The sequence below is a fragment of the Sus scrofa genome, chromosome 1 (assembly GCF_054392235.1).
Source record: "Sus scrofa isolate SSC_HxYL_T2T_F1_AM1 chromosome 1, Sscrofa_HxYL_maternal_Yorkshire_Landrace_v2.0, whole genome shotgun sequence".
Lineage (NCBI taxonomy): Eukaryota > Metazoa > Chordata > Mammalia > Artiodactyla > Suidae > Sus > Sus scrofa.
The window spans coordinates 37,851,356-37,873,125 of record NC_139383.1 but is presented as its reverse complement, the minus strand read 5'-3'; the positions used below and the strand labels follow the sequence as shown (position 1 = coordinate 37,873,125).

General features: G+C 36.5%; 1 protein-coding gene across 3 annotated transcripts in view; it reads left to right on the top strand.

The window, feature by feature from the left end:
- The window catches only part of RNF217 (ring finger protein 217), a 128,019-nt gene that overhangs the window by 63,991 nt on the left and 42,258 nt on the right, over positions 1–21,770 (top strand). For 2 of the 3 annotated variants that reach the window (XR_014804657.1, XM_021072754.2), the window contains exon 2: positions 13,352–13,585. Coding sequence is in view for 1 of the 3 variants with exons in the window: in XM_021072754.2 (XP_020928413.1) it covers positions 13,352–13,585 (234 nt within the window). In the remaining 2 variants the exon portion in view is untranslated. Of the gene's footprint in view, positions 1–13,351; positions 13,697–21,770 lie in introns of all 3 variants that reach the window. The other variant, XR_014804662.1, reaches the window with a different exon arrangement.

Genomic DNA, 21,770 nt, shown 5'->3' with positions numbered 1-21,770 from the left:
ATATTTGAGTATTGACTTAATCCATAGAATTATTTCCAGCAAAGTAATTTAAAATGAAGTTGAGGTGAAAAGAAACAAGCAGAGCTGTAGGAAGAAAATGGCAATAGAAAGAGAAAAGAAGCGGTAGTATTAATTTCTGATGAGGTAGAATTTAAATGTAAAAACGCCAAATAGACTATTTATGATGTCATAAGCTTGTATGTAACAAGCAACATTACAGTCAAATATATAAACCAAAGCTATATAAACTAGAAGTGCAAAGATAATTTGAAAAAAACTTATAGTAAGCAATTTTAGTATTTCTCTCAGAATCAGATCAAGTAGATAAATAGCGAGCCCATAGAGGAGTTCACTTAAACCATTAAAGCTCTGATGTAATAGAAACCAATATAAAATCTTACATCTCTTGATTAGAGTATTTTTAATGTCCAAGAAACATTTTAAAAGATTATGTAAATGGCTAGAAAAGAACTTTAATACTTCAAAATTAATATTTTTATGGTACACTTACTGTATTCGCAATCAAGTAGAAGTGAAAATAAATTTTAGAAAAAAGTTACCAAAAAAGTTTTAACGGCGTAGAAATTGAGAAACACTTAAAGAGAAAGGAAAAAAATTATAAACTCAAGAAAATAATGAAGACAGACTATTTCATACCAGAATTTTTGGAACAGCAAATACTGTATTCATTATGAAAGGGTAAAAGCAGAGAACAAAGTGATCATAAGAGACTAGGGAAAGAATAACAAAATGAAACAAATAAAAATAGGACAAGCATAATACTAACTAAAAATCAAAAGAAAGGAACACTAAAGGGAAAAAAGCAATATAAAGGATAAGCAAGCCCCAAAGCTAGTCATTTTAAGAAACAAAATTAGAAGAGCACTTATTTTAGGAGCCTGATTTAAAGCCAAATTAAAAGTAATGAAAATGAGAAAAAGACAGGAGGAGAAAAACAAACAAGATAAGGAAAGAGATAAAAACCAGAGAGAAAAAGAATATTATTTTGCCACAAGGATATTCGCAGTAAGAGAATATTCAATTGCAAAAAGGTTGAAATCTAGAAAATAGATGCTTTCCTAGAAGAATACATGCCCCAATGTTTTCTATTTATAATTGACCTGTTCATATTTTCCACTTCTTCTTGGGTTAAATTTGGTAATTCTTAATTCCTGGGAACTTTTTTCTTTTCTTTTTCCTTTTTTTCAATTTTTGTTGTGGTCAAGGATAATTCTGTTTCCCTAGTGGGCAGGCCACACCTGCATGATGGCCTTGGTTTCTGGGTATGACATTTTTACAAACCGAAAAGGTAAGAAGAGGGAAAGTCTTCAAACAATAGGTGAGGAATAGTTACAGTGCGATGTTTTCCTGGGGGGGAAAAAAGGACTGAAGGGTCGCAATAGCTGTCCTCAGGTGTTTAACGGTCCCTCAACAAAAAGTATGGGAAAACATGTTCTATAAGACCCAAAAGAGAATTCAAATTACCCTGGTGCGTACATGCAAAAAACTAGGGGAGATAACACATTACTCCTCTGGGCTTATATGTCTATTTTTTGCAATAATTTTCCTTGACTCTAGTACCTTAAATACACTCGCATTTGACTCATAGGCTCTAATTGGGCACTAATATGCGTATGTCCTCAAAATCAACTATTGAAATTTTTTTGCTTTCTTATTTCACTTTTCAGACGTGTTAAGTGAATTTAATATGATTGGTGGAAGAGCAGAATAGTTTTCCATAACTAAACCACTGGTGGCTTTTGCTTTGGTTTGCTTTTGGCATTTTTAGGATATTTAAAAGGCCAAGGAAAAGACACCAGTGAAGAAGGGGAGAGAGAAAGTATAAAAGGTTTCTTGTGAGCTCTGTAAATTTTTTTTAAAGCTTAAAGTTGTTTCTACTCTGAAATTTTCACTTACCCCCCTTCACTGAAGTTAAACCTCTGGGTAAAACAAACTCTTAAGGTTCCCCTCTATAGAGTAATGCTGATATCACTCTGTGATACTGAATCAACTAAAATATTTTCAGTGCTATTTCATGACAATTACTGTGAACAGTATAGCTACATTTCTATAACCATGCATCTGTATTTCCATTCTTGGTTAAATTTATTTCAAAAAGGGGAATGTTTTTGATGTAAATGTATAAGATTGTTTTTCTTTTATATCTCAGCATTCAGTTCTGTTTATTGGAATACAGCATAAACATGTCATTTGTACCTTTATTTATCTTCCTTTATGTAATTAATATGCTTTTGGAGAAAGGACACTGAATTGTGAATGAGAATACCAAATTATGAATTAGAAATAATTAGAGAATTTTAAATGTTTTCCTTGCATACGAAATAAGCATAAAAGTTTTTTAATTTCTGAAGTTAATTTTGTGAAATACTGCTGTCTATCAATGAAGATAAATATTAGCAAACGTTTACTGAGTATTTTCTGTCAGGTACTGTTGCAGGTATTTTATGTAAATTAACTGATAGTCTTCTAAACAACCAAATTTGATTGGTAAATTCCCATTCTGATTTTGACGGATGTAGATGCTGGGCAAGGAAAAGATTAAGAAACTAGTAGTAAGGACCAGAGCCAATTTGAGTCTGGAATATACTATATTCCACAGCTTTTAAAGCTGGAGCTAAAGCTCCAGAGCTTACATCCTCTCGATCTTTTTGTAAGTTAGAGCACATATATAATTATACAGTTTTAGAGCCAGCAGGGAATCCTAAAGGTAAATTAGTCAATCTCTAAGAGAGTTGGTTGTGTGTGTCCCTGGGCCCAAAGATCTGAAACCACATAGATAACACCATAATCCTGTATCTGGTTCCCATTTTGGGATTCTTTTCATAAATTACCTGTGCAGTGTCTTTCTTTTCAGATTGTAATAAATTGGAATATCTGATTTAGATTAGTGTAATGATGAAAAAAAGTGTAGTTACATTTCAACAAACTAAGCTCAGTTTTTTTTTTCTTTTGGAAATATCTCTGTCTTTGTTGTATATCCAAATGTCTAGTCTATTCTAAAATTTCTGCCTTTCAGAAGTAAATTCTGTCAATTTAGTTGAGTATGTTCTCATTCTGTTTATCTGAACACACATTATACATTTCTCTTTCAGTTTAAATAGTTACCCAGTAATTTGCTTTGAAAAAATCCCTTCATATTAGTATTCTTTGGGGACTGATTAGAGTTTGGGTGTTGTCTTCTTAAAGAATCAAGATAAGTTATTGAATCCTAAAAAAATGTTTTCTTACAATCTAATAATACATCACAGTGTTCTTTTCAAGGAAAAAAATTGGATTAGGTTTATAATTCTTTCTCAAAAATTAAGGAAGAAGCATTTATTACTCTTTGAATACCCAAATCTTGGATAAAATGTTATTGTAAGCATTCAAAAATTATTCCTTTTGTGTCACTTTGTTGCATCTTCACTGTGAGTTTTTAAATCTGTTTAATTGAGAGCAAATTAGGACTGTCTATTAAAAATATAAATATGTTCCCTTGATCCAGCAATTCTAACATAGGGGATTTTTCTTCCTGATACACTTTGAACATGTGAATAATTTATGTATAAGATTATTCATTGCAGCATTGTTTGCCATAGTAAAATATAACTAGAAACAATATAAATGTCCATCAGCATGGGAGATAAGACTGGTTATAGTACAGTGGAATACTAGGCAGTTATTAAAAACTAACAAAAAAGGAAACTCTTCACGTGTGATATGATGTATCTCCACAATATATTGTCAAATAAGGAAAACAAGGTGAACATTATTTGCTATCCCATTTGGGTTAAAAAAGTAGCAATATATGTATTTACATTTCTGGAATATGCTTAAAAATTTTCTTGAGAGGAAACAGCAACATTTGGTGAGATAGATGGGAAACAGAGTGTAGTTGTAAGAAAGAGACTTGCGAATTTAGATTGACTTTGTACTTTTTGGTTTTTAAACTATTAGACTTTCTGATCTTATAAAAAAAAAAAACTGAATTAAAATGTGCTTAACTGGGGAGCTCCCGTTGTAGTGCAGTGGGTTAGGATCCAACATTGTCTCTTTGAGGATATGGGTTCGGTCCCTGGCTTTGCTCAGTGTGTTAAGGATCTGGCATTGCTGCAAGCTGCAGTGTAGGCCTCAGCTGTAGCCCTGATCGAACCCCTACCACGGAAACTTCTATATGCCTCAGATGCAGCCATTAAAAAAAAAAAGAAAGAAAAAACTATGCTTAAGTAGATAAGGAAGCATGAAAGTTTCGGTAGAAAGGAAAAAGGAAAAGTTTAAGTAACATAAAGGGGTGATTGTACATAAAAAATATATTTGGCATGATTGAATAGAAAACTGCATTAATTGTATATTTATTGTTTTAACTATTTAAACATTATTTTGTGGAATATTTGAGAGTTAGGAGAACTCAATGAATTCCTTCAAAATTACATGTCATTTTGGCTTTAATGTTCATTTCCCTGACAACTCATGAAGAGAAACATATTTTCACATGTTTATTGGTTATTTACACATCCTCTTTTGTGAAAAGCCTCAGCCAATTTTCTGTTGGGTTGGTTGCCTTTTTCTTATTGATTTGGAGAAGCTCTTCATATATATACTGTAAGCAAAACCTTGTCCTTTACATATTGCAAATATCTTCTCCAATTTGAATTTGTGTTTTCATTATTTGTGTTTCATTATCTATTGATGAACAGACCTTTAAATTTTAGTCAAGGAGTTCCCGTCGTGGCGCAGTGGTTAACGAATCCTACTAGGAACCATGAGGTTGCGGGTTCGGTCCCTGCCCTTGCTCAGTGGTTTAACGATCCGGCGTTGCCGTGAGCTGTGGTGTAGGTTGCAGACACGGCTCGGATCCCGCGTTGCTGTGGCTCTGGCGTAGGCCAGTGGCTACAGCTCCGATTCGACCCCTAGCCTGGGAACCTCCATGTGCCACGAGAGCAGCCCAAGAAATAGCAAAAAGACAAAATAATAATAATAAATTTTAGTCAAATGTATCAATATTTTTTAAATGGTGAGTTTTTTTAGTGTCATATGTAAGAAACCTTTCCCCTCCCCAAGGTCATGAAGATATTCTTCTTGATCATTTTTAGAAGTTTTATTGTTTCATCTTTTCTAACTATAGCCACAGTCTAGTGGTTTGGGGTAGGAATTAAGACAGTTTCATAATAGATATTTGAGTGACCCAGCACACTTTATTGTAAAACATGTCCTTCTCACTGCTCTATAGTTTCTTTTTTTTTTTTTTTTTTTGTCTTTTTGTCTTTTTGCCTTTTGTAGGGCCACTCATGTGGCATATGGAGATTCCCAGGCTAGGAGTCTAATCAGAGCTGTAGCCACAGGCCTACACGAGAGCCACAGCAACACAGGATCCAAGCTGTGTCTGTGACCCACACCACAGCTCACAGCAACGCTGGATCCTCAACCCACTGAGCAAGGTCAGGGATTGAACCTGCAACTTCATGGTTCTTATTTGGTTTCGTTAACCACTGAGCCATGACGGGAACTCCACTGGTCTATAGTTTTGAAACATCAAGTGTCCATATTAGTGGTTCTGTTCTGAACTCTTTTCTGCTCCATTGTTCTCTTATTTATCCTTCTCTATCCTTGTGCCAGTGTCACACTATTGTAATTACTGTAGCTTTATGGTTCATCTTATATCAGCTAGAACAAGTCTCATTGCTTTGTTATCAGGATTATCATGACTATCTATATATATTTTAGAATCAGCTTGTAATTTTGAATCCACCTTCCCCTCATAAAAAAGAAAGAGTGAGAGAGACCAAGAGGGAAAGCAAGAGAGAGAAAATAAGAGAGAGAAACTGCTGAAAATTTTATTGAAATGGCTTGGAATCTCTAGATATAGAATTTGCATCTTTACTATAGTGAATCTTCGAATTCAAGAACTTGGTATATGGAGCTTCTGCTGAAGGGCAAGGAATCAGCAGCGGCTCGGGAGGCTGGAATGCAGGTTGGATCCCTGTCCCAGCACAGGGGATCCAGCGCTGCTGTGACTTAGTTCGCCATCAGATCTGATCCCTGGCCTAGGACACACACAGACACACACATACATAAAAAGAACCTGAAGTATTCCTCCCATGTATTTGCTGCCTTTTTTTTTTTTTTTTTTTTTTTTTTTGGCCTTTTGCCTTTTCAGGGCTGTACCCACGGCAAATGGAGATTCCCAGGCTAGGACTCTAATTGGAGCTGTAGCCACCAGCCTACACCGGTGCCATGGCAACACGAGATTCGAGCCAAGTCTGCAACCTACACCACAGCTCACAGAAACGCCGGATGGTAACCTACTGAGCGAGGCCAAGGATCGACCTTATGGATGCTAGTGGGGTTCATTAACCACTGAGCCACGACGGGAACTCCTCAGTTGCTTCTTCTCATTTTTCCAAAAATATATAAGATATTTCAACATGGGGTAGAGAACAACTTTTGTTGCATTTATTCATATTTAATGTTTTTAATATTGTTATAAATTATATTATTTCTTAAATAGTATTTTGAAATTACTTCTTACTAGTCTATAGAAGTACATTTGATTTTTGTGTGTTGACCTATTCAGCAAATTTTCTAAATTCATTTATTTATCATAATAGTTTAGCTGTAGATGATTTTGGATTTTCTACATATACAGTTATGCAATCTGCAAGAAATGGGGGATTTTATAGCTTCATTTCTAATTATTTTATTTTCATTTATATTTTTCTCCTTGCATTAGCTATGAGCTCTAGTCAATGTTAAAAATGATGGTGGTACATACTTACCCCATTTCCAGTCTGAAGAAGAAAGCTTTCACTATTTCACCATTGAGTGTTACGTTTACTGTAGTTTTCTTATATATATAATGTATTGAGTTAAGGAAGTTTTCGCCTCTTCCTAGTTTGCTAAAGTTTTACCAAGAATGAATGTTGAACTTATCAAATAACGTTTCCTCTTTCTATTGAGATAATCATCTGATGTTTCTTATTTATTTTATTAATGTGTGAGTTATAGCAATTGATTTTTAAATGTTAAACCAATCTTGCATTCTTCCAGAAAAAAAAAATCACTTTGAGTATAATATATTATCTTTTTCATGTATTGTCCAGTTTGGTTTGCTAATGTTTTGTTTAGGATTTTTGAATCTGTGTTTGCAAAGAGTTCAACCTGTAGTTTTCCTTTCTTGCAATGTCCTTAATCGAGTTTCAAAATCATGATTATGCTGGCCTCATAAAACAGTAGTGATCCTCCCCTCTTTTTATCACTATTCACTAAGAGTAGTTGTGCAGTGTTGATGTTGTTTCATCCTTAAATTCTCAGTAGAATTTACCAGAAAAACACCTGGAACTTAAGTTTTCCATGTGGGAATGTCTTTTTCTTCTCTTGCTTTTAAGATATTTTCTTTGTTTGATAATTGGACTTTTACTTGATGTGGCTAAATGTGATTCTCTTTATATTTTTCTTGCTTGGTGTTGAGAGAACTTCTGAGATATTTGACTCGATGATTTTAATTGGTTTTCTTAAAAAATTTAGCACAATGCTCTGTAATATCTGCTGAGTAAACAAAACAAAAAAGCATATTTATAAGAAAAGCAGCCACCTTCCTATAACCACTAATGATAAAAATCATGGGGAAATCCATGAACCCATAAACTAACTTGCCTCTATGGTGCTTCACAATGTAATTAATGCACAGAAGGTGTTTTGTCTAACAGTGCCTGGCATGGCGGATGTGCTGTATACATTTCATGATTGTTATTATTGCTTTTGTGGTATTCTCTTCTCCTTTACCATATTAGCATGTCCCTTTTTTAGAGAAAGAAGAAATCTGAAATCCCTTGGTTGTTAAGTGACTAAAAGGTCAAGGCACCCTGTAAACTATCTTGACCAACACTTAAAACCAAAATCAAACTCATAAACCAAGCAGTTGATAAATTGAGCTTCAGAGTCCAAGGTTTATTCTTTCTCTGTCCTTTTCTTGGGAGGATTTAATTAATTAATCTGCCACTTTTCCAGAGGTCTTCCCCACCTGTGTCACTAAATTACTTTTGAGTTCCCCCGGGTGGTAAATTAGCCATCTAGCTGGAGCATTAAGTGGATAATAGTGTCTCTTACTAGCGATCTTGGAGGCTGTGTTAGAGTTAAGTAATTTTGTTTTACAAGAATGGACATGTTTTTGTTCAGAATTGGAGAGCATATTTTACAGTGATATAAATAATGGTATTAGCATTGAATACAACAGAAATTTAGACCTTTGTTTCAAGTATATTAAATACATAAAATCCTATAACTAGAAGTTTAAACTGTTAAATTGATATTAAAGAATTCTTGTCATTTTGGGAAATATCTGGCTGGTATCATGGTCATATTTTTTAAACAACTTCTTATTTTCTTTAAACCCATGCTGAAATAATTATGATTGAAATGACATGATGTCTGGTATTGGCTTCAAAATATTAATGGAGGACCATGTGGGTCAAAGCACAGAAAAAAAAATTTACCAAGAGTTGATAATTATTGAAGCCAAAGAATGGGCACTTAAGTGTTTATAATACCAATCTGCCAACGTTTGCATATGCTGATTATTCCTAATCGTTTTTTAACTTTAGGCAGAATATAAATGAATAAGTGCCATTAAATCTCAGGTTGCTAGAAGAGGCTACCAACACAAATTTAATTTTAATTTTGTATTCTCAAGTTCCATAAAGGCAGGATTCATTCATACTTTATATCCTCGACCTTTGTATCCTTTACCTGTAATATTGTAGGTGTTCAACATAACAGTTTTTGGATGAATTCATGATCTTTACTAAATTTGCAGTGAACCGTTTCCAGCAAATATCAATCATCCATGTAAATTGTATTTTTTTAGAAACCTCTCAACAAGTGAGACCCACCAGTCATCAGATCATTCAAGCAAAAAACCTAGAGTCACCCTTGATTCCTCCCTATACTTCATCCTCCATATCTGGCCCATCCCCAAACTCCATTAGTTACACTTCCAGAATTCACCCCATATCTGCTACCTAGTTCAGTCATCTGTCATCTACCGCCTGGACACCTGCAACAGTCAGATGCCCCTGGTAGGAAGAACAGCTACAATCTAGGGTCCTACTGTTCTCCCAAGCTCCCCTTTTGTCTTTCTACAGTGTATTCTCCAGGAAAAGCCTGAACATTTCTTAAAATGTAAGTCATTCCTCCTCACAAAACCAGTCAATGGTTCATAGTGAACTTGGAACACAATCCGTACTTCCTATCACAGTTAATATGGCCTGCATTTCTGGTTGACTTAATATATGTTTCAGTCACTTAGTTCTGTTCCCTTCACACAGGTGCATTAGGCACCTTCTGCCCCAGAGCTTATCGTTTCCTTTGCCAGGCAGTCCCTTCCCCAAGTTCTCTGCATGACAGGCCCTTTTGTGCTTAGTTACCTCCTCCTCAGAGATACCTTCCCTGATGTGTAGTTTCTTCATGCTCTGATTACAGTTTGCCTGATTTATTCACTTGTTTATCATATATTTCCTCCAATAGAAGCCCTGTCTCTGTCTTGTCTCATCACCCCAGAATCCATCACAAAGCCTAACCCATAAAAAACCACATTTCATTGAAATCTACCATGTAATCAGTTGTAGGATACAGTATTATTTTATGTGTAACCAAGAAGATAAAAACACTGCAGATTAAACTCTAGCACAATACTGTGCTATACAGTAGGACCTTATTGTTGACCTTATTTAGAATGGTCTAAATGTCATAGTTTGCATCTACTAACCCCAAGCACAGGGAACTATGTCCAATCTCCTGGAATAGGCCATGCTGGAAAATAACATTTGAAAAAAGAATATATATGCAAATGATGTACAGCAGAAATTGATACAAAACTGTAAACAACTATACTATAATAAAAAATGTGACATTAAAAAAAGAACACAGGGAGTTCCCGTCGTGGCGCAGTGGTTAACGAATCCGACTAGGAACCATGAGGTTGCGGGTTCGGTCCCTGCCCTTGCTCAGTGGGTTAACGATCCAGCGTTGCCGTGAGCTGTGGTGTAGGTTGCAGACGCGGCTCGGATCCCACGTTGCTGTGGCTTTGGCGTAGGCCGGTGGCTACAGCTCCGATTCAACCCCTAGCCTGGGAACCTCCATATGCCCCCGGAGCGGCCCAAGAAATAGCAACAACAACAACAACAAAAGACAAAAAAAAAAGACAAAAAAAAAAAAAAAGAACATATATGCATGACTAAGTCACTTGGCTGAACAGCAGAAATTATCACAAAGTTGTAAATCACCAGTACATCTGTATAGCCTCTGCCTTAAGCTGTAATTGAAAATAACTTATTATAAAATATAATTTGTGTTACAACTCTGTAGTAAATCTAATAGTAAAAAATCTGATTATAACTGTAAACAGACGTACCCAAAAGGGCAGAAAAAAAAAAAAATCACATTGGGCTAATATGTGAAAAACCTCTCTTGACCATGTTTTGTGCAATAGTAGCATAAAATGATATAGCAACTTGTATTTCAACAAGTCAGTACTAATAATGTGGTTTATTGAAAGCCAGATTTTTTTTTCATTTCACTATCAGTCTGGTTTCTGCCCTTTACTGGCATGAAATATATCATTCCCAATCATCCTACAACCTGTAGCTTCTTAACTATCTTTCCTCAAGTCTGTGCCAGATAAACAGGCAAGTTAAAAGAAAAGTTACCAGGAGTTTAGGGTTTTTGTTAATTGCTCATTGTAGAGATTTTCTTTCCCCAGATCATGTGGCTTTTTCCCATTCCTCCTTTTGTCCTCGCAGCCGGCTTTTCCCATTAAGGTCAATGTGTTTTACCTTCTCAGAATGTCAAGTTCACCTAAATGAAAAAAGAAATAGTTGAGTGTTTGCCCTTTGGGGCTGTCATTGCCTCCCTTTGCCACCCGAAGGTGGACTAAAGAGATTATGATTCCATGAATGTAAAGAGTTCTATTCTAATACTTATGCAAAGCAATTCTAGGTTCTTCTTTTTGGAAAGCAGTTTGTTTTTCTTGATCTTTTAAGATTTAATTATGTCCACACTTTGTACTTGAATCTTATACTGTAATTTTTAATGCTAGCCATAGCTGGATTCCCCTACCAAATAAATGATAAACATAGCATTCCAGTATATTTCTTCTTCTCTCTTCCAATCTAACTCTATAGTTCTTTGAAGAAATTCATTTTATAAATTGTCTCAGTAGTAGCCAAGATCTCATAGGGATTTTCTTTTTTAACAATGTTGTGATTTGTTTAATTTTCTTACTTGTTCCTGTGATTCTGATGACATGGAAACAGTTATCTGTTCTTTACCTGGAAGATTCAGGGAAAATAAAGGGTTATTTCAGCAACGATTTTTATTTTTTTTTGCCAATTTATTTATTTATTTATTTTTTTATTTTCCCACTGTACAGCAAGGGGGTCAGGTTATCCTTACATGTATACATTACAATTACTTTTTTTCCCCCACCCTTTGTTCTGTTGCAACATGAGTATCTAGACAAAGTTCTCAATGCTATTCAGCAGGATCTCCTTGTAAATCTATTCTAAGTTGTGTCTGATAAGCCCAAGCTCCCGATCCCTCCCACTCCCTCTCCCTCCCATCAGGCAGCCACAAGTCTCTTCTCCAAGTCCATGATTTTCTTTTCTGAGGAGATGTTCATTTGTGCTGGATATTAGATTCCAGTTATAAGTGATATCATATGGTATTTGTCTTTGTCTTTCTGGCTCATTTCACTCAGGATGAGATTCTCTAGTTCCATCCATGTTGCTGCAAATGGCATTAGGTCATGCTTTTTTATGGCTGAGTAGTATTCCATTGTGTATATATACCACCTCTTCCAAATCCAATCATCTGTCGATGGCATTTGGGTTGTTTCCATGTCCTGGCTATTGTGAATAGTGCTGCAATGAACATGCGGGTGCATGTGTCTCTTTTAAGGAGAGTTTTGTCCGGATAGATGCCCAAGAGTGGGATTGCGGGATCATATGGAAGTTCTATGTATAGATTTCTAAGGTATCCCCAGACTGTTCTCCATAGTGGCTGTACCAGTTTACATTCCCACCAACAGTGCAGGAGGGTTCCCTTTTCTCCACAGCCCCTCCAGCACTTGTTATTTGTGGATTTATTAATGATGGCCATTCTGACTGGTGTGAGGTGGTATCTCATGGTAGTTTTGATTTGCATTTCTCTTATAATCAGCAATGTTGAGCATTTTTTCATGTGTTTGTTGGCCATCTGTGTATCTTCTTTGGAGAAATGTCTATTCAGGTCTTTTGCCCATTTTTCCATTGATTGATTGGTTTTTTTGCTGTTGGGTTGTATAAGTTGTTTATATATTCTAGAGATTAAGCCCTTGTCAGTCGCATCATTTGAAACTATTTTCTCCCATTCTGTAAGTTGTCTTTTTGGTTTCTTTTTGGTTTCGTTTGCTGTGCAAAAGCTTTGCAGTTTGATGAGGTCCCATGGGTTTATTTTTGCTCTAGTTTCTATTGCTTTGGGAGACTGACCTGAGAAAATATTCATAATGTTGATGTCAGAGAGTGTTTTGCCTATGTTTTCTTCTAGGAGTTTGATGGTGTCCTGTCGTATATTTAAGTCTTTGAGCCATTTGGAGTTTATTTTTGTGCATGGTGTGAGGGTGTGTTCTAGTTTGATTGCTTTGCATGTTGCTGTCCAGGTTTCCCAGCAATGCTTGCTGAATAGACTTTCTTTTTCCCATTTTATGTTCTTGTCTCCCTTGTCAAAGATTAATTGACCATAGGTATCAGTCAGCAATGATTTTTAAACCACTAGATGCTGTATATATAAGGACTTTCAAAATCCTCTTTTTTGTTGTTGCTTTAAAAGTAGTTAAATATGCTCTAAGTCTGGTACTTAGTAAGGTTGTGGCAAGGAAACTTTGTACTCAGATTAAAAAATCTGAAATACTTTTTCATCCTAACTGTTCCTTTAGCTGGCTCATTGTCTGAATGTTGTCCTACTGTTTCCAGAGCTTGTGTGTATGGTTTGGGGAGGTTGATAATTTGCTTCTTTGGTAAACCTGTGGCTTAGGTCCATTTAAGTCTTCATATTTGATTATCATTCTATTTAATGATAGAGAATGCTTAATAAGCACACTATCAGTCATTTTGGAAACATTATATAGTAAGTAATTATTTTGATACTTCCTGATATAGGTACCAAAGTGATTATCACTTATTATGTTAAGAATCATGCAAAATGTCAAATAATCCTTTACTGTAATCATGAAATAAGCAATACTGTATGAAAAAGAAAAAGAAGAGAAACTTAATAACCAGTGCCTTTTTTCCCTTCTCCCATTTGCTCTTTCATACAGGTACAACTTGGCCAAGTGGAAATCAAATGCCCTATAACAGAATGTTTTGAATTCCTGGAAGAAACAACAGTTATCTATAACTTAACACATGAAGACTCCATCAAATACAAGTACTTCTTGGAACTTGGCCGTATTGATGCCAGCACCAAGCCATGTCCTCAGTGCAAGCACTTTACAACCTTCAAGAAAAAAGGACATATTCCCACTCCTTCCAGATCAGAAAGCAAATACAAAGTAAGCATGTTCACCAGAGTTGTGGGTTAGATGTCACATGATGGGAGCAGCCAAATTAGGCCAACTTGTGGTAGGCATTAAGGGGGCTTCCTTCCCTTATCGGAGACTAAGGTGAGTATATACTGGCTATGATTCTGAAAATGTGCGGTTTGGGGAGGTTGATGATAAGAGAGAACTCTTGAGGGTTAAATTAAAGTTTTTCTTTGACTGTAACCTGTTTATACTTCATCTAGTAGTCTAATCAAAAGGCCAATTTTTTAAATAATTGTCATTGCTATTACTAAATATTAAATGAATACTATGACTTTTAAAAGAATTTAGTACAAGCTTGACTTTTTCAGTGGACCCAATGTGAATCTCTTAGTGTTCTGTCTATAATAAGTGAGGATAGTATCATATGCTACTTATTCATTTATTCAGCAAATACAAAATGTCAGTATATGCTAGGCAGTGTGCTAAGTTTGGGTGGAACAGTGGCAAATGTGACATAGTCCCTGCTTAAAAAATGTCTAATGAAGGTGAGAGAGACATATATTCTAAAATAGCAATTCATATGAGTTTTCAAAAAACAAAAACATTGAGTTCCCGTCGTGACTTAGCAGAAACGAATCTCACTAGCATCCCTGGCCCTGCTCAGTGGATTAAAGATCTGGTGTTGCCGTGAGCTATGGTGTAGGTTGCAGATGTGGCTCATATCTGGCATTGCTGTGGCTGTGGTGTAGTCCAGCAGCTGTAGCTCCAATTGGACCCCCAGGCTGGGAACCTCCATTTGCCGTGGGTGTGGCCTTAAAAAATAAAAAAATAAAAACATGAGAATCAGTACACTTGTACTTTGAGAACACCATCAGAGGAGAAGGGCCAGAGTGTCAGAAGAGGCTTCATGGAAAAGATGGACTTCTCCAGGCAAATAAATAGTGGAGAGAATTTCAGAGCGGCAGATGTGAGTAAGTGTCAAGCCGAGAGGCTAAGGCAAGCATGTAGGAAATAAGTGCCTAGTCGAGCCAGTGGGTATGGTAGCGGGAGGCAGCTGGTCAGGTATTCAAGAGCAGATTGTGTAGAGTCTTTATGCTGTGCTCAGGTTTGCATTTAATTCTGTAGGCATTATAGAAAGATGGTTCTGGCAGCATATAGAGATTGTCACAGGAGAGCCAGACTGAAGGCATGGAAACCAGAGCAGCAGCAACTGTGGGAGCAAATCCTTAATTCACAGCCCTGACCATACCTTAGACTCACCTTGAGAACTTTTAGACACACCAGTGCCTGGCCCCCAGGCACCCCCACAAATATTTGAATAAACTTCACCTGGTGACTCTAATGTGCAGCAAAATTGGGAACCTTTGCAGTAAATGAAGCAGAAAAATGATGAGGCCTGTAGCAGTAGTTTTCATCCTTGTCATTACAGCAGAATGGCAGGATGAAGTGGTTTCAAAGGCTGTTTGAAGTCATCTCCATTTAAGGTAAGTTTTTGCCCACGTTCCGTGTCTTGGAAGCAGTAGTTGCTACATTATTCATTCTGTATCTTTGAGGGGACCATGGTTTAGCAAGTAGCTTCCTCCACTTCTGCAGTGATGATCTGGTAGAGTAAGTTTGTCAAAACCTCTTAATGAGTCATTGGTCTTTGAAACTGCTTGGGTCTCGTAGTTAATTTTTTATTTATTACTTTGCACAGGCTAGTGTTGTCAAGGCATAACTCAGGAAACACTTTTTTCTCCTCCTCTAAAAAGTGCATTTATGAGGTAACAAAATTGTGTAACTGAAGTAATAAATAGCTTCACAGTGATTTTTGAATGCTGTATAGTCTTAGGTTATCTTTATTCCTAGTATATGTTATTGATGTTATTAGAAACTGCTAGTTTTAAAAGGACTTGCTATTCCTTAACTTAGGATTTTTTTAATAAATTATAATTAATATATATATTATATATTTATATAATTTATGTGTTTGTGAAACATATATAATTAATACATATATACATAAACTCAGACTATCCTATTTTGGAATCTATGGTAATTAAAATGTGTACCTAATTGAATCAAAGTGGAAATAACTTTAAAATATATTGTTCTTATGAAATGGGTGAAAGGAGATGTAATTTAAGGTGCAATTACAGCAATAGCAAAATGTTACAGGTACAGGTTTCATTTCATCCAGAGCACCAAATCATGTTGTGATGAGCATAATTTAGCACAATGCACATGTATTGAGAGTGAAATGGGAAAAATTAAAAATATAAGGTCCCTCGTTTGTATAATTCTGAGTGAACCAAAGGTACTCTGATAACATTTCTCAATGTCAGGCTTCCTCCCATGTCTATCGGTTGGGTTATAGGTAAGAAGAGAAGTGGTGGGCGAATAGTAAATTTGTCTTGTGGTTTTTGTTTTTTTTTTTTGCTTGTGATGAGCAAAAGTGAAGGAAATTTGCTTCTAGAAGAAGAGGCATTCAATACAAACAAAATGGTCTTGATCAAGAAGCAGTTAAAATCCTTAATAATAGCTGAGGGATGGAAAATTTCAATATAAAGTGAAAATATTAAGGAACTTTCAAGAAAAATAAAGCTACTGCATACTTGGGGATGATTGTTGTTATTCTTATTTACTCTTCTAGAAGAGATGATCTGTAACAGAAAAGGTAAATAATTCCACTGTTCAATATTGTACAGAGTTCTAGGATAATTCAAGCAATTCCCAAAGCAATGATTTTTACTGTTTAATGCAGTGTTTATGTAGCATTTTTGTCATTAGACTTCAAGTTCTCAGATTAACTACCTGATTTACATGCCCACACCTGTTGGAATATTATGAGTAAGAGGAAGGCAGACATGGATACCCATGTCAAACCAACTGTGACAGTCCTGATTTTAGTGTAGCACCCTAAACTGAGGCTAGAATCTTCATTCTTTGTGGTTAATCAGTGAATTTTTTTTATTCCAGTTCCCCAATAACAGAAACCACTTCCAAATTGGGATAGTTTTCCATAACTTCGAGTAGCGAATTCAAGTACCTGAATGCAATAAATTGAGTCTTGAGGCAATAGAAACAAAAAAAGAGTTTACTACCAATGTCTAACGTGTTTGAGCAATTTCACACCTCTTCATGATACCGCTTACAGCCTAAATTGGGTTTTGTATCTGTTGATAAAACCTTGGAAATGCATACATCAATATTATTCTTTTTGAGTCACTGAGTTACAATATCCTGAGCCAAATTGTCTTCTTGAGCCTTTATTATGTTTTCTGCCATTAGTTCAGAAGCACTTAATATGCAAGGTTAAAATTGCTTAAAAATATTACAATTTTATAACTGGAAATACCTTTGAGTGTATAATGCATGAAATTTGAGTTAAAAAAGATGTATTTTGGGATTTCACTTGAATAAATTTTTGTACTCTGCAGATGGAAAAGGGATAAACAGAATAAATATATCAACAGGCAGTGACAAGAACTTCTAGGGGCCAGTTTGTCCTCCTAGACCTTCGCTCAGCATCTCCTTCTGGCAAAAGTTTGAGTAAATAGAGATTTTCATTATGTTCTGAACTCTTTCAAACTCATATTATCTGAAACAGAACAAGCACATTCCTGAACTGAGAAATTTACATTGAGACAACCTTGCCTTTGGTCAAATCCAGTCTTTCTCATTCATCATATTTGTCTTCTCATTTCTGCAACTCATGAGGGTAAAAAGTTTTACCATTCCACTTCCACAAGATTGATTTCAATTTCCAATTAGAAAGCTAATTTCTAGTCTAAACAGTTCCTATAGTTTTTTAATGCAGCTCTAGCTGCATGTCAATACAGAGAATAAGTTAGCATGGAGAAAATGAAAATGAAGTTATAGCTGGGCTCTAACAGTACTTGTGTGATGCCTGGAGACAAACACATCACCAGCACCTGAAGGTTTTCTCCATGGCAATTATCATCTGGGATTTTACAGTGTTTTTGTATGGTTATCTGCTGAAAGTCTCTCTTTCCCACTGGTCTCTAGGAGGCCAGGTCCAAGCTTGCTTACTCCTGATAACCTGTGGCAAGCCCTGTGTTTGGTAGAGTATTCTCCCAAAAATCTATTTGTTGAGGGAACTAATAAATGGACTAATGCATAAATAATAATGTGTGCTGTAATAAATGTGGGTGGAAAACGTTGGAAACACAGGAGAAGAAAGGACAGGAGAGATTGGGAAGGCTTCATTAAAGGGCAAACGTGTTGAGCTAAGCCTTGAAATGTTGAATTTGCTATGCTGGAATAGGTGAGTCAGAGCACAGGCTTCAAACCAGCCTGCCACATGCCAGCTCTGTAATCCTGAGTACAGTTTCCATATCTTCTATTGGTGGTAGTTATAGTACTTGTCATAAGAGTGTAGTAAGGATTAAACAAGATCACACATATAAAGAGCTTATGTTTGACATATCCTAAGAAATTATTATGCTTGTTATCGTTATTGGACAAAGGCAGCAGAATGAACAATGCTGAGTTATTAGGAAGGGGATGGAGGAGTCAAAAAGAAGAGAAGTGGAATGAAAGGTTGGGTGACTAAAGGATGGTCAGAGTAAAGGAAGGATAAATTAGACTGTCATGAGGAAGAGGAGCAGGTTTTGGGGGTAGAAAATGAATTAGTTTGAATTCACAGACTGGTGCTTTGACTCATCATAAGGTGAGAAAAAACCAATAAAATGTCCTGGGGAAACTCCCTCTATATTATCTTTTACCTTATACATTACTTTTTGTCTTTTGTAATCATAAATCCTCTGGGTAGAAATTACATTTTATAAAGCGGCACCAATACACTATTTCCACATGTGGAAATGAACTTTTCTAAGGTCTTTAAGAATATAATCAGGTCAATGGGTTTATTGTTCCTAACTGGTGTACTTTAAAACAGGCTTAAGAAAGGCTGGAATTTTGATTATATTCAACTTACTCTCTTCTGTGTCTGGTATTCCATCCAGGACAACCTGTCCTATGCTCTAGAAAGATGCCTCTTTGGACGGCTTCTCCAGACTCCTTTACCTTCTCAGTTCCTTTTTTGAGTTCAGCCAAGGGTTGGCCTTGACAGGAAACGGGAGGATGGAAAGAGAGAATGGTAGACACATTACTCCCTCACACCCTTCCTAATTCTGCAAAGCTCTGGCAGGAGCTGTGTCCCTCCAGGACTGTTTCCCCCTCGGCCATCCCTCCCCCATGTTCCTAATTCTCACTGGGCCCCAGAAACTCCTTTCTTCCCTTGTCTCTTTGGACCCTAGGGATGGCAGTGGCTTCCACTATTTCTGCCTCTGGGAGCCTGCCAAGCCTTTGTTTGTTCAGATTCCAGCTGCACCTCTTCACTTGTCCTTCCAGTGAACAATTTTCATTTATAAATAAATAGATGAAAATCAAACAAATAAAATGTGCTTAAGCTTTCTTCTAGTAAAGACGATTGGAAATTTTTTTTCCATCTATGAAAATGTTTAAAGCTTTCCCTTGAAAGTGGAGTTAGCATGCCACTCTGCTCTTCAGTTTTTCCCTTGATGCCATCACTTTAAGTTGACAGTGTTTACAAATTGAGAATCAAATTGTGCCTCAGCCGGGCAAGATCAGTTTAGCTTGCGACACACACTGAATTCTCTTGGCAGTAATGCATCACTGATGTCGGGAGCTGCTAGAAAACAAGTGTAGTTTCTTAAATGATGGTTTCTAACATAGATTTGTGAGGGAGATAAAGATGAAGTCACCGAGCCCAGTTTAAAGAAGCCAGCTTAAACAGTGGGTGTGTTTATGTATGTTTCCATTGAAAAAATATATAGTGCTCGGCTATGATGCAGGCCTACTGCATTTCATTAGGCTGCATTTCCCCTTCTAGTTACTAATAAAGTGTTTTGCTAAAGTTGTTATTTTGTTTCCTTTCTTGATGCATACGGTAACCATGATATTTTATAGTCTTTACTTATGGTTGGAACTTATAACAACAGAAGCCAAATATTGGAATTCATTTGAAATTTTAGCCTATATCCGATCTTAAAAAACTACAATAACTATAATGATTGAGACTCAGAGCAACCATAAATTGACCTGCCATGGGCTTGAGAACTATTCGGTTTTTTTCATTTATCACGTCATCTCTTGGATCTTTAGCACACGAGACAAGTGAAGAATCATTTCTAAGAGCCTGCTGACTAGTGGTAAAAGTAAGCCAAGTCTGGTGCTCATTATAAAATGGGGTGAAGATGTTAGAACTGTGCCTTTCTCCCTACCAGGATCTGTATTCCTGCCTTGCCAACTTTACTTTCTCAGAACCATAAGGGAGCCCCGTGCATTCATCTTCACATGCATAAATCTTCTCTACACAATGCCTACCAAGTGGCCATTCAGACACTGATTGAACACTTTCATTGTTAAGGAACTTGTTACTTATACAAGCATTCTCTTCTACTTTGGAAGATTCATTTTTACCTTCGGGACGAGATCTCTTTCTCCTGCTTCACCTGTTGGTCAGAGACTACTCCCATTTTTTCCCTCACGCTTACTATGTGCTTAATTGGCCCTCTTGCCTCTTTGCATGGGTGTCTCTGTGAGATGGTAGCCTTTTATGTTCTGCTCAGAATAGGGCATCCTTTTGAAAATAGAGTGGTGACATACTGCTCTGGCTAGTGAATTTGAGTTATACAAATCAGAGCAGAAGCTTTCAGTACCCTTTATATTCATCTATATAGAGGTGGGTCCTCAGACAAGAAATAGACTCAGGTACTTCACTGAGCCTTGCTTTCTAGGTTTAGAGCCTATAAAAGCTTAAAGACATTTCCAGGCAGGAGAAGCAAGATCAGTTGGTATGAAATGGTGATTCTCAAATTAGGGAGAGACAAAGGACTCTTCAAAGGACAAAACCTGGAAACCAATAAGAGGGAGGTAGATAAGATTACTTATGTGAATACACATTGTATCTATCTCCCTTTAGGTTATCTTATCATGCATTACTCTGCATTTTTGTCCTTATTTGGTCCCTAACCCTTAGGAAAGTTTCCAGTTTAGTGTAAGCGATGCTGTGAGAAATTAAGGGAAGGGTGACCTGGCCACCTTCGGACTCTGTACAGGGAGCAGTGCCTCGAGGAGCCCCTGTGTTATTGGCACTATGTTCAGGGAGTGATTCCCAAGTAGGAGGTAAAATCTTAAGGAATGAAAGTCAAGTCATCTTTCCCATGTGGAGAACCTTCTTCCACTGCCATTCTTGCTTTAGGATTTGATCTTAAGAAGCAGCAGATAGTGCTTCCTTGGACATATGGAAAACCATGCATCAGAGACTTCTTCTCTCTATACTATCTAGTACTGCCTCACAATCTTCTCCTCTTTACAAAAACCACCTTAAGTGGTTACAAACCTTTTTATAAGATGTCCCTATTATTTACGTATATATTGATCCATTTCTTTAGGACACCCTCTAGTCTGACTGCCATACATTTTACATGGTTCACATAAGGAGTTTCTGGGCCACAGGGTATTTTGAGAAACACCTCAGGTGTGTAGGCACCTTAATATAAGGCTAATTGGTCTCTGTTTATTGGGCACTTCAGCAAGGCTCAGGGTACCCAGGTGAAGTGACACCTCTCCAGGCTACATTAGAGCACTTACTATTTCCCCAGTGCACCACATGCTCTCAGGCCTCTGTGGCAGCTCAGGTTGAGCTCTCTGCCTGAGTGTTATCCCATCACTTGTCCTGGTGACAGCCCACTCATCTTTCAAGGCCGTATGTTCTCTGACTTCTACCCTTCCAACCTTCCCTGGGGCACCTTTTTCATGGTACCCACTTGTCCCAAACTTCTACTCTAGCAATTATCACATGGTTTTATAACTTTGAGGGTTCATATCTGTCTACCTTCAGTAATTTTTTTTGAGGACAGTATTTCCTTTTTTTAATGTGTCTAAAAATCAGTACACTCAATATCTACTACTTGAAGGTGCGCAATAAATATTTGTTGAATGCGCAAATGAATTGACAAATATGTTTCATTGTTGAGTATCTGTCTTAACTAAAGTTCTCATAAAGCAAATTATTCTTGGAAAACTGAATTAATTCATATTGGTAGTGATACATTTATATATGGATGTTGTCTAATATTTTGAATTTTATAAGTAACGACTTTGTGACATTTAAAATAATTGTATCTGTAGCAGTGTAATAGTATATACTAGAAAATGCTTAAGTGCTCTTTGGTTTAGAAAT